We start from the raw sequence: 18,459 nt of genomic DNA on the forward strand, positions 1-18,459 counted from the left end.
ACAAAGGGTCCAATAATTTAGACAACCCATCCAAATCTGTTTAATTTCATAATATGTCCCTTTTGGACCATTAGGCATGGATATGAATTGTTTTCTATACAAGAAATTAAAGTTATTTTCAATATATCTTTTGAGGGATTGTATAATAGTATTTACCTTTACTAAAAGGAGGTGTAGCTACCCTTAATCCTCATACATTAAAAACTTTTGCACATATTTAAAGAAAAGTTTTTTCAAATTTTATGTGCAAAGATGCATATCCCTAATTATTTGATTTTACATGTAACAGTTAGTAGTGGTGATTGTGAAGTCTTTTTATTAAAAATAATAAATCTTATTATATACTTTCAATTTTTAATTTATAGTAACATAAAATACTGAAAATGATACAAAAGTCTTCATTTATTTTTTTCAAACTTTAAATGCAGCAAATAACATACTCTCAAGTACTCATATTTCACATATAATGATTAGGAGTGAATGAGGCGACTCTATTCCAAAAGTATACAATCTTAGGAATGCTTTTCCATTAATAAAAGCCAAAATTATTTTAGAAAATAATAATAGCAAAAAAAAATTTATTTGGTAGAAGGTGAGAAGGTCCTTACAGACAGTATCTTCAATTCTAAACGTAGTGTAGTCTACATCTTAGGTATGGTAGTGCAATTTTATGAGATAATAGGGGTATTTTGGTTTCCCAATAAATTGTTTTGAGAGACAAAAGAAATTCGAATCACCATCCCTGCAACATTTATTGTCAGAGTCGTGGCTGGAATCAATGTGTCGTACGTACTCCTTTTCCAAATAATTGTCAAATGACAATAATAGCCTCATTTATACTTGTCCTAGCCTTTTGATACAAGAAAAAAAGAGGGGACTTTTCCAGTCCCTTTGTAAAAATGTAACTGATGTAATATTTTATCTAATGTTTATTTAATTTCAAAAATCCGTTTAAAATAAAAATTATTGGAAGTTGGAATAAGTGAAAAAGTAAAAAGTTAAATAATCAATAAATTTGATGTAATTTAATAAAATCTCCAAAATGAGAGTGATTAATGACCAAATAACCTCAATTTTGTAAATATAATTAATGGAAAAAACTAGCGAGGCACATGTAATAAATAGTAATATGGGTAGAATTTCAATCATCATATTGGGTGGTTCAAAATGCATATCACTATCTAAATTTTATTTATTTTTATAGATATCTGATCGTGATGAAATTTGAGCATGGGGGTAATTTGGTTATTTGAAATTATTGAAAGTATTTTGTTTTTATTTATATATGGGGCATGATGATGTCAAATATATATAGCCAAAATTTCATCTCATTCTTATTTCTAAAAAATAAAATATTAAAATTTAGATAGTACCATGTATTTTGAACCGTCTAATGAAAATTTTATGACTGAGATACCACCTATATTACTATTCATTATACATGGCAATTTTTGTAGCTTCATCCAAAACTAATACAACAATTCATATTTCAGATAAAACTACCATATTAGATATATATTTTTTAAAAAATCCAAAAAAAATTGTCTTCTCTACCAACCAAAATCCCATCAAGCTGCATGTCCAAGTTTATGATATTTAGGACAATAGCACCTCAAAACCCTACTAGAAATTACAATTTTGGTGTTAGAAATACCTATGATAGCTTGCAAAATTTTTGAGGCGTAGCATAGAGTATAAATATGTAGAAATGGTGAAATATTAACATAGAGGTATAAGCAGAGGGAGGCACTGCATTTACTCTGCTCGGTTACGATAGCGTGTTCGTTTTTCTCTCTTAATTTTTTTTTTTTTTTTTGTTCTTTTGATTTGTTTTTTCTGTCTTTGTCCTCCTTTCCTCTTGATTTTTTCTTTTTGATTCTCCTCCTCCTCCTTTCTTATGCTTCTCCCTTCTTCCATTCTTCTTTCTTTTTATCATCTTTTTTCTATTGTTGGTTTTATTTCCCTACTTTCAATCTTCATGTGCAATTCCCTCTTCCTCTTCTTTTTTTTTTTTCTTTTCTTTTCTTTCTTCATGTGCAATTCCCTCTTCCTCTTCTTTTTTTTTTTTTTTCTTTTCTTTTCTTTCTTGTGGGCTCTCAAAGGAGCATATGAGCATTCTTTTGGCTAGTCTTAGTCTCGACAAACTTAACAGGATAATTATCTTCATTCAACTATCCATCAGCAATGGAATGGATGAGATGAGCAAAGATGGATCATGATACAATAAACTTTTTTTGTTTTTTATTGGGCAATTCAGTGGGGAAACATGCCTAATAATAGAAACACAATTGGAATTAGATAGGAAAGTATATGAGCATAACATAGAAATATAGTAGAATTAGGTCTTACAATGATGTTTCATGTCGGAATTCATAAACGATTTTGGGTTGAAGTTTTCCATACCGCAGTCTTTGTAATAAACAGGATTCCCTTGACCAACTTGCTTATGGATTCACCATATTCTTTGTTGTTTGACCGCTTATCAGACTATTATTCACTCTGGGCTTTTGGTTGTCGGTATTTTCTGTACCTTCGAGACTGTGTTGCGAATAAATTATCTCATCGTTCTCTTCCATGCATATTTTGGGTTACAGTATTCTGCATAATGGTTACAGATGTCTGCATCCACCCACAAGATGAGTTTATATCTCTAGACATGTTGTAGTTGATGAAAATATCTATCTTTATGCTAACTCCAATTCTTTGTTTGAAAGTGCTCAGGTTCATGGAGAGCTCTCCACCTATGCAAAATGATCAGAGTGTTATGAGCTTGACACACGTACTCCTTCATCTTTTGATACATTACCTCCACATATACTACCCATATGGGATGCCCTTGATGTATCTGATCTCTCAAGTCTTGCTTTTCTCATCATCAATGATAACTCTTCAATTTCTCTTATAGAAGATGATGTGACCACAACAACACTAATCCAAGATGTCCAGGATGATGTAACGCACAATCTGGTGATGAAAATGCTACCACACAAAAAACCAACCAATCTAATTTTTTGCCTGCCTTTGAGCATTCTCGTCATCGCATGGTCGCAAGATCTCAAGATGGTACTCGAAGACCTCAAACTCTCCCATCTATGGCAGCAATATCAAGTACTTCTATTTTTGAAGCTATCCGTTCTGAATCTAAAACCTGTCTGAACCTAAAACCATTAAGTTTGCTTTTGGTCATTCAGGTTAGCATCATGTAATGGAAGAAGAAATTAAAGCCCTATATAGTAATTCAACTTGGGAGCTAGTTCCATGTCTTTCAGGTATTGATATTGTTAGTTATCGTTGGGTCTATAAGACTAAATTAACTTTTTATGGTAGTGTAGAGAGAATTAAAGACATACTAGTTATTAAAGGATACAATCAGGTTGCTAGAATTTATTTCTCTGAATATTTAGTCACGTTGATAATCCTGCTAGTATTTGTATTGTGCTCACCATAGCTATTGTGCGCCACTGACCTATCAAATAGCTTGATGTGAAAAATGCTTTCCTGCATGGCTTTCTTAAGGAACCTATATTTATAGAACAACCTTCAGGAATTGTGAGCTTAAAATATCCAAATCATGTTTGTAAATTTGTATGGTCTCAAGCAAGCACCACTATTTATTATCATTGGGATTTTATTATAGCATAGCTGATTCATCTCTATTTGTTTCTTGTACGATTGAAGGCATTATTCTCTTTCTCCTTTATGTTGATGATGTTATTGTTACTGGTGATAATTCTGATATACTCGAATTGTTCATTTCTCAACTTGAAAGGAAATTTGCAATGAAAGATCTTGGTGCTTAAATACCATTTCTCAACTGGTGATAATTCGGATATTCTTAATCGTGCTCAAATGCTTGGTGCCAAATCTATTTCAACACCAGTGACAATGAAGAATAATATTCATGAGATTTTGGATCCATTTCTTGATCAATCCCTTTATTGGAGCATTGTTGGTGCACTGCAATACATTACTATAATACGGCCTAACCTTTCCTATAGTATCAATACCGTATGTCAATTTACGCATGCTCTTACAATTGCACATTTTCAGGCAGTGAAGCGGATTCTTCGTTATCTTGTGGTACACAGTCTTGCAGTATAAGAATTTTATCTGCTAGTTCCCTTGAGTTGCATTCTTTATTTGATGCAGACTGGGCTAGATGTCAAAACACTCGCTGTTCAACCACTGGTTTTTGTACATATCTTGGTTCCAACTGCATACCTTGGAGTGCTAAGAAACAATCAAATGTGGCTCATTTAAGTGTTGAAGCATAATACCGATCTATAACATCCACTATTGCATAATTGACATGCATTTCTTTTATTTTTCGGGATATTGGGGTACCTGTTTCTCATCCACCAACATTGCTTTTTGACAATATTAGTGCTCTCTATATAACAATTAATCATGATTTTCAAGTCCGGACAAAGCACATTGAGTTAGACTATTATTTTGTGAGTGAAAAGGTTGCTCTTGGTTACTTATTACTCGATTTGTTTCCTCCAGCAATCAAGTAGCTGATATCTTCACCAATCCTTTGCTACGAGATTTTTTTCAAGATCTTTGCTTCAAACTCGAGCTTCAAATGCTTCCTTAATCGAGTTTGAGGGGGAGTAATAATAGAAACACCATTCAAACTAGATAGGAAAGTATATTGCCATTTCCTTTTGAGGGGAGAATGTAACAAGATAGGAAAATGTATATTGCATGTAATAAAATAGGAAAGCGTATATTGCACCATTCTATTATCATTATATATACAATGAAAGAACCACCACAAAATTTGTGTGGAGCACAATTATTTTCTCAAAGAGTTCCTATCTCTCTCACATTCTTCAAGGCCCCCTAGCTATTTTTTCAAATAGATTAGGAGTTAGTTTTTTGAAATTGTTAGTGGAGTGGTGTCAGTGGAAATAGGTACCACAACATAGTGACCAAGGTGTGAGGATGCTACCACTACGACCCAGCCCCTTTCTCTATGATACCATAAAACTAAAGAGCACATTGACTTTCCAATATTTAGTAGTTAATAGACACAAGCCTCATTTGAATGTCTTACTGGAATAAAAAGGCTTATATTTACCTGGCATTCGGGGCGCTCGTGTCAACAATTGCTTGAGAATGCAGGTACAGTAGGCTTGGCAACTGACTAGGCTTGGGCTGGGCTAGCCGTGGCCTCAATCTGATCGTGCCAAAGAGGCCCTGATGTAGCTAAGCTAGGCTAAGTTGGTTATAATAAACTCAAAAAAAGAATGATAAAAGGTAAGGAAAACATGGGGTTGGGCTAGGTCAGCCCTATCTTGGCCCTGCCCTGGCCCAATCGGGCCTTGGGTAGTAATAATAGCTTGGCTTCAAGCCACATTTTGTGGCATAAGCCCTAATTTTTTGTGGCCGGGTCATACAGTGGACCCTTGCCCTAACCAAGTATGACTCTACTTACCATTATTGCAATTAGCAAAACATTGGTCTTTTCCATTTACTCAGTTTGACTATTTATTGAGCGTATTTCATTTCTCAAAAGACTATAGTTTCAATTTATTTATTTTGTTGAGATCATTAGCCACTCAAACTTTAATAGTAACTAACCGAGGTTTGAGACCATTTTTGTGAGGAAACCCCCAAGTTTTCTTAAAATAAATGAGATCAAATTTCTAGAATATGGTGTTGGTCTTGGCCTAATTCTTGCTGGTGTAGTTTATGTGAGGTGGTATCCTTTTGAAAAAAAAATAGCGCTACACCTCCAACTTGGCCGCGCTTTAATGTCTATATAATGGTTTTTAAAAAATTATTTTCACTTCTACTTATGAAATTTAAAGCTTTAAATATATTGCAGACTCTTGAAAATGGATGCTCTAAATAATATGTTACAGGTACGGATGTAAATGGGCTAGTTTGAGTCCACATCAACCACAACCCAGATCCAACCTGACTAAGTTGGGGTGAGACAGAGACCTGGTTTAAGTCCAAGTCATGGGATTTTGACCCAACCCATCAAATCGGTCTAGATTGGGATATACATAACAAAAAAAATATTAAACATATAATTTTATGTATATATAAGCAATACGAATAATTTAGGAAAACTTACATAATACCCCTTCACTTAATTATCTATATATTGATCCCTCAATACTTTTTTTATTCACATAAACATTATTATTATTTTCTTTTGTATTGATCCTGTTAGTAAATTTTTTAAGTCAATTTGGATGAAATACCCCTCTCAGTTTTTTTTTAAAAAAAAGGTTTAAGGTCAGTTAGACTTTTGCGGGGTTGAATCAACCTCGGCCGCATGAACTTTCCCCAATGTCGAACCAACTTTAAACTTAATTTTTTTAGTATTTGACTAAGAGGGATATTTCCATGGAAACTGACCTAAAAATTTCACCCAGGTGGTGGATGCAAACGAAAGCAGTAGCAATGTTTATGATTTAAATAAAAAGTATGCGGGGATATAAAACAGTAGCAATGTTTATGATGTAATAAAAAGTATGTGGGGATATACCAGTTTCGTAGAAGTCGATGCCAACCCGACCCGAACTGATAAGGTCTAAGCTGGATCTGAACCCGACCCAAGTCTACGTCCACGCCAGAGCAAGTGCACCTAAACCCAACAGAGACATGAATCGGGTCCACCACCCAACCTAGGGGGTTGAACTTTACAAGTTAACCTTTTAGTATCCATCCAAATATCAATAGATAAAAAAAAAAAAAGAATTTTGAGTTCTTAACATTTAGATATTTCCCTCCAAATATTGGATTGCTCAAGTGTAATATTAGGAGGTTAATATTTTTTGGGAAAGGTTTCTATACTTTCCCTACATCATAGAAGAGCTATCCTTCCCCTAACATCTAGCCGACTAATTTTGATCAAGAGAGCCACTTATCGTTTGATTTTAGATCCAATGTCTCAAAGTATTTTATATTTAGTTTTTTTTATACAAATTGTATGAATATAAAATTTGGTACGTGCCGTCTTCTCCTTGGGGCGCACCTATTAAAATATTAAAAATAATTTTTCGATAAAATATAATAACCAAAATATCCATTGAATCTTTCAAGGGTATTTTGATCATTTTATTCTATTGGAAATATTTTTTTTTATATTTTTAGCTCGTGCAAGTTTAATAGAGGATTGGACGTCCAAAATTTGGTGTCAAAATAGTTTATAGAAAAAAATCAAAATAAAATAGTGTAAAGACATGACATTGTAATTGGGGTAATCTTAGCCCTCTATTCGGAATGGACGGTTAGATAAAAGGAAGTATATAAGTTTTATGTTGTAGAGGAATCATAGAAAGCTTGCCCATATTTTTTAAGCCCACATAAGGTGTCGCTTAAATTACATCCCTGAAATTTAGGATCTAAAAAAGTATTCCCAGCATTAGATTTCTATGAAAGAGTAGATGATCATGTACTCCCACGAGACTAAGAAATCTTTTGCAATAAATTTTTTTTTTTTTAATGTTTCTTTTGCCATAATTATCCATTCGAATTTTGGTCCCCAAAGTTATGCCGCAAACTTGTGAGATGCATGGGAAAAAAGGACATTCTATTATTATTTTGACAAGAGAAAAAGGAACATTCTATAAAGTTACTTTGTCGTGTGAACGATTGTTTGCTGACCATTTTAATATTTTAATAATAGAAAGCATATAATAATAAAAAGGGTGGGGCTTGTACAAGGATGAGGTCTTAAACAAGTAAAGCATACCTTCAAATAATATTGAAAGATGTTGTTTTATTACTGACAATTTTTTTGATAGCCTGAAAAATTATTTCTATCTTTAATTATAAAATTTAAAGCTTCAAAAATAGTAGAGATGGAGTAGATCTAGGAACATTTATTTTTTTTGAAAAGTAACGGTCTAGAAAATGCTCCATTTTTTCTCTTGTCCATACATCGTGAGGTCGAGATGATTGATTTGAAGATTTTTGGGTGTCAAAAAAACTTTCTTTAATGGAACTTTTAGGTGCACCTTGAAATGACTGTTTAGAACCTCGCCTTTATATAAACTTCTTTTATAATAAAAACGTCAATTAAAAAGACCAAGTCACCTTAGAAAGTATCGTGGTCTTTTTAAGTTCCATTTCGCTGTGGTATATCTTATGAAATAATAATAAAAAATTATTAAAATTACTTTGTTCAGGATTAAATTCATGATCATAGGAGTCAAGTTTTAAATATGTAAAATTTTAGATCCAAATTTCATCTTTAAGATAAAATTTTGAAGGAGCCCACGTTCAAACTGGTGTGCAACACCAAAATGTGTGCCTTATTCATTTGAGGGTACATAAATTTCCATAATTTTTTCAATTAAATAAAAAATACCAAATACTTTTTATGATTTTTGGTGTATTTGAAAGGATGATCGAAGCCTTTACAAGGCTTGTGTATTGATATGTTCGATTAACTTAACATTTAGGGTCGTTTCTTGCTTGAAATATTGCTCAATTTTAGAAGTTTTTGATAAATCAATGTTTAAAAAAAAAATATTTTGCTTAATAAAATTATTATTTTTATGAATACGGAAAGCGTTTTTCAATTTTTCTTAATAAATTAAATTTTTTTGATAAAATTATTTATTTTGATAAAAATATGTTGTTTTTATTAATATGACAAAACCTATATGTATCGGTCTCTCTCTCTTGTGACATCGTGTCTTCTACAGATGCATTTCTAGAAGGACATGTAAAAGTTGTTGGATCAATTTCTTTTCCATTGTTTTTAATTCTGAATAGCAGTATCTTGAAGTGTTACAAAACTTGAAACTGGAGTGCGTAAACATATGTGTGCTTATTTTTTTAATAATAAGCATAGACAAATGTAATGTTTCTGCAACACCTGAGTACATATTTATACTGGGGTAATACATTTGTGGTAAGGTGTTGTAAAATTATTATCAGGCTTCATTCTTGGAAACAAAAAGATTTATGTGATTTGTTTGGGATCATGTACAGAACCATAGTATTCAATATTAATTTATATAAAAATTTGTTTTACTTTTGTTGTAAGATAAATGTACTTAATAAGATATTATACACTTAATCTAAGTTTTTCTATTTTTTTAATTTTTTTTTGAGGGTTTTGACCTTTCTTTTAAAAAAAAAAAATCTACTTTATCAGTTAGTCTGGTTAACCACCCCGGTTAGTCCGGTTCCGATTCTAACCACTCTTACCCTCTTGTTTGGTTAACCCTTTTAGTTCGATTTTGCACACACTGATCCAACCATCTATCTAGATCGAACGGCTAGAAGCAACCTACGTGTCTATCATATGTAATTAGGGATACATCTAAATTGCCCTGTCTATCATGATTCTAGAAAGGCTCATTTTTTAGAAGTAAAATTACCAAAAAATTATAAGATAATTTATAACATATTTGATGTTTTGAGGATAACTTATTATCTTTTTGTGAATATTTTTTTCTTCATAAGGTAAATATAATTGGGAAACGTTTCTATGCTTTCCCTACAACATAGAAGTTCTATCCTCCTCCTACCATCCAGCCGTCCAATTTTGATCAAGAGAGCCACTCGCCATTCGAACTTAGATCTGACCTCTCAAAGTATTTTATTTTTAGTTTTTCTTATACAAATTGTATGAATATGAAATTTGGTGCGTGCCATCTTCTCATTGGGGCACACCTATAAAAATATTAAAAATAATTCTTTGATAAAATATAATGATCAAAATATCCCTTGAAACTTTCAAATGGTGTTTTGATCATTTTATTTTGTTGAAAATATTTTTTTTATATTTTTTGCTAGCGCAAGTTTAATAGCGGAGTGGACGTCCAAAATTTGGTGTCAAAATAGTTTATATAAAAAAAATTAAAAATAAAATAGTATAGAGATGTGACATTGCGGAAGCTTAAGTAATCCTGAAGGTGGGGTAGCTGTCTAAGTGGTGCCAAAGAACTTCAAAATCTCAATAAAAGGAATTCAAATAACATGTATTCAACAAGTGACATACTCAACTCATGTATGTCAGAGACATAGCCGACGCTGCACACAACCCAACTGCCCTGGCACTTTCTCCTCTTCACAACCGGCGCTTTTTAACCCTCCTTTCAAAATGGACCGTGGGATACAGGGAGGATAGAACTTCTATGATGCGGAGAAGCATAGATAGCTTGCCGAATATAATTTGACTTATATGTGGCCGCTAAACATACGCGTCTTTTTACTGGCGTAAAAAACTTGACTATGAATAAATTTTTTAACATCATTAATGTTAGAGGTAGGAAACCTAAATACATTGACTTGGGGTTGGTGTTAACCAACTACCCATGTTAGCTACCTCGGATTGAGACTAGGCTTGGGGCAGGCCAGCCATGGCCGTACCCCCGTACAAGTCCCTACAGGGCTGCCCAAGCTTAACCCTTGTCTTGTTCAAGTCGATTCGGGCTTAAAACAAGTAAAAAAAAAAAAAAGGGGAAAAGAGAGTAGACTCAATATTGTTAGATTTGCTTCGGAGTCTTTTTTTAGTTTGGTGAGAAAAATGAAGCAATTTGATACTCCAACGGATTTGAGGGAAGGCTTCGGTTTTTTTTAATTTAATATAAATAAATTAAACATTTATATATAAAAAGGTGATGTTTGTATAAAACCAAGGCTCTAAATAATCAAAGTAGAGCGCACCTTCAAATAATGTCGAAAAATGTGCTTTCAATACAAGAAATCTTTACGATAGCCACAAAATATATTTTAACCTTTAATTATAAAATTTCTTCAAAAATAATATAACTCAAGCAAATCTATAAAAATTTGAAAATCTTGAAAATTGACGATCCAAAATTACATTACAATATGCACTATTTTCAAAACTTGAAATCCATTTTTTCTTCTCATGTCCATGCATATTGACGTCCAGATGATCAATTTGAGGATATTTGGGCATCAAAACAATATCTTCTAGTGAAATTTTCAAAGTGGGCTCTGATGTGATCGTTTAGAGCATCGGCTCTATATAAATTTTTTCTTATATAAAAATACAAAAAATAATGTAAAATTCAAAAAAATTTCAAAAAATAAATAAATTATATAGATATGCCTTTGTTTTGACCAAAAAGACCGAAGCAAAGGCCGAATCCACCCAAAGCAGACCCGAATTTGACCAAAGCGGCCTAAATTTGACCAAAATAGTAACACCAATATTCGCTCCGCTTCTTTTTAGGCCTAAAGTCTAAAAGCTTCAACCTCTTTGGCCGAAGTGAAGCGAATTCAATAACACTGAGTAGACCCTTAGCTCGGCCCTGTGGGCCTAGCACTCAATTGCAGGGCCTGGCCTTTGGACCACATTTTGTGCCTACGCCCTAAATTTTCAGAATAGCAAGCCCTATTAGAGGGGAGATCAACAGTATACGATGACATCGACTTTACAATCAAATTGATTTTTTGGATAAAGGTCGGATGATGATAATTTGGATAGAAGTTGGCTTTGGGGTACAATTAAAGCCTAAGTATAAGATTATACGGTTAATCTTCCTATGCAAATTTTAAGGCTCAAATTTCCACAATATAGCTCAGTTGCAGTGACAATTTGCAAAGGTTTTTCAAGGATTGAGTTATGTGGTCTAAGTATCTGAGCCTTGAGAAGCAGTCAACTCAGAAACTCAGAAGAGGGAGGATGTTTCACTCACGGATTGAGGACCCAAAATTTCACATGTTTATCATTCCAATCACCGTGATTTTGAATCTCAGAAAAAAAGAATGGATTAAGAACCTTGGGTATGATTAATCATGTGCCTTTCTTTTTCTTTTTTTTCCTTTTTTTTGATATAAAAGAATTTCTTATTTTGCTTAATAACAAATCTCTCTTTCCCACATAACATAAACAATTGTCTCATGGCTGACACAGTATTTCGTTTTGCCCAAAATTCTATGAGCCGGTATGGTATGCTATGCTACCTCGGAAGGATAGTTTGCTTCTATTCCCAGGTTCAAAAGAATTACTAGGATTTTTTTCAATCTGAAATTTTAGAAACCACTCATGAATCTGTAGATGATTATTCTCGAAAGAAAAATATTTGAAATTTCAGTATTCTATTTCTAACGTCTAGATCTCACCCTCTAAAAAATAGATGCTTTCCATTCAATCTTGAGAAAAAAAAAAAAAAATTTCAAGGGTTTAGAGGGTCCAATAAGGATTTTTTTTATTAAGGATAATTGATGTATTAAAGAGGTTATATCCCCAAAATTTAGGATCCTAAAATTAATCCTCCGTGGGATTTTACACGAGGGACTAAATGGACAATATACTTCTCAGGGAGTAGAATATCTTTAGGCAAATTCTAATAGCTTTTCTCCATAAAGGCCTTCATTTTTGCTTGTTTATTTTCCTTGTCTATATTTATTTATGTCTAAATGGGTGGTTTAGGTTTCTTTTCAATTGAATGGCCTCTTAAAAACATAGGATCCTAGGCTTTAAGTTTGTTTTATTTTATGAAAACATTGAATGTCGCATCCAAAGAGTGAGAGTCATTTCAATCCCATTTATTCCTTTCAATCCCCTATTTTAATAGCTAACCCTAGAACTTATAGCAGCCTAAGTCAAAGCACTAATAAACCTAGGCAACATTCTCTCAGCCGAAAGAATTGAGGGAATTAAGCCACATTCTCATAGTACAAGAAAATTTATAGACTTAGGCTATTTTCCCCTAGGTGCAAAAAATGTGGTGACTAAAGCCTACTCTATCCTAAAAGCCAAAACACAGAATTAAAAGAAAATGGTTTGATAGGGCTGCAGTCCTATCAAATTAAGTAAATCCTCATCTCATAACTCATCAAAAATTGTAAGTCAAGTATTGGAAACCTTTACATCAATCCTCTTGATTTGAACATTATGGTTATGAAAAAAAATTAGGATTTTTAAGCTCTAAAAATAATGTATATTATAACAAATAATTTAGATAATCTATTTTTCCTTAAAAATAAAAGCTCACAGATTTGCAATATCTTTATCATTGTTTTAGTTTCAAATTTTATTGTCAACATTGAATATTGATTTTTCAGCCATCATAGAGATTTAAGTCTCTCAATAGTACTTTCTAGACGAGAATTTGAGGTGAGGCTTTATTTTGTTTTCATAGGCCTTATAGAAACCTCATTCTTAAGAGAGTGTGTTTTAGAGAGGGGTGCAGTTTGCATATGGATGCATCCGTAGGTGGTAGAGGTAAGACGCACCTTCAAATTTTATCATAGTATACAATTTTGATGTAAAATGTTTTTAGGATTATCTCAAAATCTATTTTTATATATAATTATAAAATTTTAAATATAAAAAATGATTAAAATCAAGTAGATCCATAAACATACGAAAATCTTGAAAATGGACGGTATAGATAATATGTTGTAAAATACATTATTTTTGAGACATAAAATCTTTTTTTTTTTCATAGTCATGCATCTCGATGATGTCTTTCAACATTAAAACTACTTTTTTCGATGGATTTTTTAGGGGCATCCGTAGTTCTACATTATAAGGTAGCATCCTTTATGTAAACTTTTTCCTTGGGAGAGAAATGTTGTAGCGTGGCACGTGGGTGTGTAGAGAAAACATGTTGTAGCGTGGCATGTGTAGAGAGAAAGCGCATTAGAGGAACCTGGACATCACTGAAATTAATTTTCATAACTAACTTACCTTCCCAAAGGACACTGGGAATCTGCGGGAACACAGTCTGAAACTATAAATATTTTAAAATATTCCTCACAAACAACACATTCCATTAAACTCTAAAAGCCTAGAGAGAGAAAATACCCTAAAACATAGACTTACATGTAGCCCCAGTGCCAAGAGAGAAAGACACCAAGACAAAAACGCTAGAGAGAGAAAGACCAAAGAAAAAAATGAGAGAACCCACAAATACTCAAAGAGAGAGATAGGCTTAACCCAAAATCAAGAGAGTTAGAGAGAGAAATAACATTGGAAAATAGTTAGAGAGAGAAATAACATTGGAAAATAGTTAGAGAGAGAAATAACATTAGAAAATAGTTAGAGAGAAACCATAGTAGCTTGCCAAGTAATCTAAGCCTACTACTGTATGTTGAAGAACTTAGGTCACCCAGAGCCAGAGAGAGAGAGAGAGAAATACCCTAGAGCTAGAGAGAGAAAGACCAAAGACAAAAATGTGAGAGAACCCACAAACAAATACACAAGGGAGAGAGAGGTTAACCCAAGACCATGAGAGAGAGAAATAAGATTAGGAAAGAGTTAAGAGGGAGAAGCTTGCCAAATAATCTTAATGGTTGAACTTAGGTCACCCGCCATAACCAACCCCAGTCTCCCACCACGAAACCTCACCCCCAAAATTACTATTTTGCCCCTTCAACTCCCTCTCTAACCCCACCAAATCTCAACCCCCAAACCGGTAGTTAAGGACCCAATAAACCAAAAAATTACCCTTTAATTAACCCACTAATCCCACCATTTCAGCTCACCAAATTGAAACCACTACATAAAGCTCTCCACGACAAGAAACTCACAAAAACGCTTATAATTCAAAGCCATGCTCCTTTCCTCCCCACACTCGGCACACAAACACCATGGATTCTTATCGCTTAGCCTCGAATTCGACTGGAATTTATGCCGGAAACATCTTCCGGCGACCCCATCTCGACCTTCGCGTCCTGGAAGTCTTCTTGGCCGTCGGTGTCTTCGTGCTTTTCCATCAACTGAGGCCGAGAAACCGGCGCGGCCTGGCTTCCTGGCCGCTTCTTGGTATGCTCCCTTCTCTGTTATTTGGCCTGAAAAACGATATTTATGAATGGATTTCATGTGTCCTTATTAAAGAAGGCGGGACTTTTGTATTTAAAGGACCGTTATTTAGCAACCTGAATTGCGTTATCACTTCGGATCCCCGAAATATCGAGCACATTTTAAAGACGAAATTCGTTACCTTCCCAAAGGGCGAGTACTTTCGGAAGAATCTCAGCGATCTTCTGGGCTCCGGGATCTTCAACTCCGATGACGACGTGTGGCAGAGGCAGCGGAAGGTGGCGAGTATCGAGTTCCACTCGACGAGGTTCCGGCAGCTGATGCACGACTCGCTAGAAAGACTCGTCCACGAGAGGCTGCTGCCGGTTCTCGAACTCTACGGTGAACGCATCAGCGGGATCGATTTGCAGGACGTCCTCCTGAGACTGACGTTCGACAACGTCTGTATGATCGCATTTGGGGTCGACCCCGGCTGCCTCAGCCACAGATTACCGGAAATACCCTTTGCCAACGCCTTTGAGAAGGCAACTGAGGCCTCTGTTATGAGGTTTTTGATGCCCACTTCTCTTTGGAAAATTATGAGATTTTTTAACTTGGGTTCTGAAAAAGAGCTCAGAGAAGCCCTGGTGAGGGTTGACGAATTTGCTGGAGGTGTTATTAGAGAGAGAAAGAGAGAATTATTATCAGATTTTGGAAAAAAATCAGATTTATTGACTGTTTTTATGAGGATGAGAGACGAGGAGGGGAGGGCATTTTCGGAAGAATTTTTGAGGGACATTTGTATAAATTTTATTTTGGCGGGAAGGGACACCTCATCTGTGGCCCTGGCCTGGTTCTTCTGGTTAGTGGGACAAAATCCAGGGGTAGAGGAGAAAATTTTGGAGGAGATGAGGGGCATTTTGGGAAATAGAGAGGTTGAGGGACCACCAAAGTGGAGACCAGAGGAGGTGAAAAAAATGGAGTATCTGCAAGCTGCCTTGTCAGAGGCTCTCCGGCTTTACCCCTCAGTGCCCGTGGATCACAAAGAGGTTTGTTTCTCTTTCTAACCTTTCTCTCACTAAAATGGTTTTGTTTCTCTCTCTAAACCTAAGGAAACCACATTTAACACCAAAAAAAAAAATTGAAATGTTAGCTGTGTCTTCCAACTAGAAACAAATAATTATTGTACACTATTTCTATGAGTCCCCCGACTTTTCCATAATTGTTTTATTTTTTCAACAAATTTGACTATTTGAGACCTTTTAGATTTTGTTTAATTTAAAAGGGACGTTTAACCAAAGATTATCTGAAAGTTTTTCTTTGGTTATACGTGGCTTACCTTAAAGGGAAAAGTTTGTATTAGAGCCTAAGCTCTAAACAATCAAATTAAATCTTACTTCAAAATTTTTATTAAAATAGGTTGTTTTTTATACCCAAACATCCTCAAATTGATCATCTCGACATTTAGATGCATGGACATGAGAAAAAAATGGATTTCAAGTTTTGGAAATAGTGTATTTTGTTAGGCATTTTTGGACCATCAATTTTCAAGATTTTCAAGTTTTTATAGATCTATTGATCTACAGTATTTTTTAAACTTTATAAATAAAAATAAAAATATATTTTAAAGCTATCACAAAAATTTCCAATATTGAAACCACATTTCTTGATACTATTTGAAGGTAGGCTCTAATTTAATTGTTTAGGGCCTACGGCCTATACAAACCGCACCCTACCTACTTGGTTGTGTGTTTATTTTCTTATTACGTATATATTGATAATCGTGGACCCCGCCCCAACCTCTTATGGGACCTCACGCTCTGACACCTTAAGTTTGTTGGTGTGTAGGTGTAGAGAGAGGGTGGGAGGAAGAGATTTTATCTTTAAAATTAAAAACAAGAAGAGAGAAAGAGAGCATTTTATCACGATATTATATATAATGAGACAATGTACCATTGGTACAAAGAAGCTACAATTATTTATAACGGTCCCATGTGAAATCTGATTGTTTGGGCATGTCATAAAGTTTGAAAAAATTTCTTTTCAACTTTGAGCTTACTCAATAAAATGAATGCAACCACCCAATTCTATATTCAATAGTCAATATTAATTATGACCACCTTGTATTAAAAGCAACTGATCTCATTATATACTTTCCTTTTTATTATTTGTGTATACGTGTGCATGAGAGAGAGATAGCTTAATTTGGTTGAACTTTGATTTTGCACTTGAACAAGTGCTCCACTTCTATTATTGTTCTTTCACAAGCAAACTTCTTTGAAGTGTGTTGGAGCAGAGAAAGAGAGAGTCACTCTTTCATGGCTTTTCTTATTAATGAGGTAGATGGACATCCTTTTCTTGCAAGAAAGTTAATGATATGGAAGTATACAATGAGGCCATTATCTTTAGTATAAGGTGGTCACAATTAATTTTGATCATTGGATGTGAAATTTGGTGACTACATTTATTTCATCGATCAAACTCGAAGTTCAAATTTTTTTCTTGCGAACTTTATGAAACACTCAAGCTACATATTTCACATAAAAAAAAAAAAAAAACTATTGATATTGCATAAGCCTTTAATATCTCTCTCTCAAGATAGAAAAATAGATCATTAATGTTCAAAAGAGAGAGAAAAAGTGTGTAGGAGTGTAGAGGGAGCATGTGCGTTTCCTATGAGGTTCATTGGCATGTTATCTTGCGAGAAAGAATTAGATATTGCACGAGTCAAAAATGGAGAGAGACAACATTCTTGCATGAATGGCTTTTTCTTATAATGTGACGTTTATAAGTGCTTTTCTTGAGAGACGATATTGATGTTGTGATGTGAGAGTTTGTAACTTTGTACATTATCATTGCATCTAGGGTTGCAATGGGCCCTTGAACATTAAAGCTTGGGTCGCATTAAACAAAAAAGTGACCCCCAAGGGCTTGGATGGGCATGGCCCAAGGCCGGACAGGCCAGCCCAGCCTGTTTTCTTTATTTTTTTAATTTTTCATTTAGTGGGGTAGGGCCAAGCCAGACCTGGGTCAAGGCCAGAGCCTCTTTAACCCTGTTAGGGCAAAGCAATGCGGACCAGGGCAGGTGCTTGCCCTAGACCCGCCCCGTTGCCAGCCCTATGTTGCATAAAATAATTTTTCACATAATTTCCGGTTTTACTGTTCTTCAACAGGTCAGAGAGGACGACGTGTTACCCGATGGGACCGAGCTGAAGAAGGGCACAAAAGTCATCTATGCCATCTACTCAATGGGGCGCATGGAAAGCATATGGGGAGAAGACTGCCTCAAATTCAAGCCCCAAAGGTGGCTCAGAGATGGCAAATTCACAAGTGAATCAGCCTACAAATTCACAGCTTTTAATGGAGGCCCAAGGCTTTGTTTGGGCAAAGATTTTGCTTATTATCAAATGAAATATGTGGCCTCTTCCATTCTGTATGAATACCATGTTAGGGTTTTGGAGGGCCACCAAGTTGAGCCCAAGCTTGCCCTAACCATGTACATGAAGCATGGTTTGAGGGTCACCTTGCAAAGGAGAAAGAATCCTGGCCGTCCAATTCAGATAAAAGAGAATGTGGCTGCTCCATAACTGGAAGCACACTGTAGAAATATGGGGTTCAGGGTTGTTCACTTTTGTTTTTAATTGTACGATTTTGGGCGATCTATTAGTGCTGGTGTTATAGGGATGTATATGATTGAAGTGGCTTGGATATAATGTATGAGGTTAGGTAATATGGAATAAAATTATTTTTCTCAAGTGTTG

At 34.6% G+C, this 18,459-nt stretch overlaps 1 protein-coding gene across 2 annotated transcripts; it reads left to right on the forward strand.

The window, feature by feature from the left end:
- Window positions 1-13,724: 13,724 nt before the first annotated feature.
- Window positions 13,725-18,453, forward strand: LOC18437587 (Cytochrome P450 superfamily protein). 2 transcript variants are annotated; one of them, XM_088846926.1, is made up of 3 exons: window positions 14,476-14,722; window positions 14,819-15,747; window positions 17,872-18,453. In XM_088846926.1, the coding sequence occupies exons 1-3, from the start codon at window positions 14,548-14,550 to the stop codon at window positions 18,283-18,285; spliced, it is 1,518 nt and encodes a 505-aa protein (XP_088703052.1). In that variant the 5' UTR covers window positions 14,476-14,547; the 3' UTR covers window positions 18,286-18,453. The 2 variants fall into 2 exon arrangements, with proteins under 2 accessions (XP_088703051.1, XP_088703052.1); XM_088846925.1 differs by having other exon boundaries at window positions 13,725-15,747.
- Window positions 18,454-18,459: the final 6 nt, after the last annotated feature.

Source organism: Amborella trichopoda, chromosome 9, assembly GCF_054954075.1.
Source record: "Amborella trichopoda isolate Santa Cruz 75 chromosome 9, AtrichopodaSantaCruz75HAP2 v2.0, whole genome shotgun sequence".
Classification (NCBI taxonomy): Eukaryota; Viridiplantae; Streptophyta; class Magnoliopsida; order Amborellales; family Amborellaceae; genus Amborella; species Amborella trichopoda.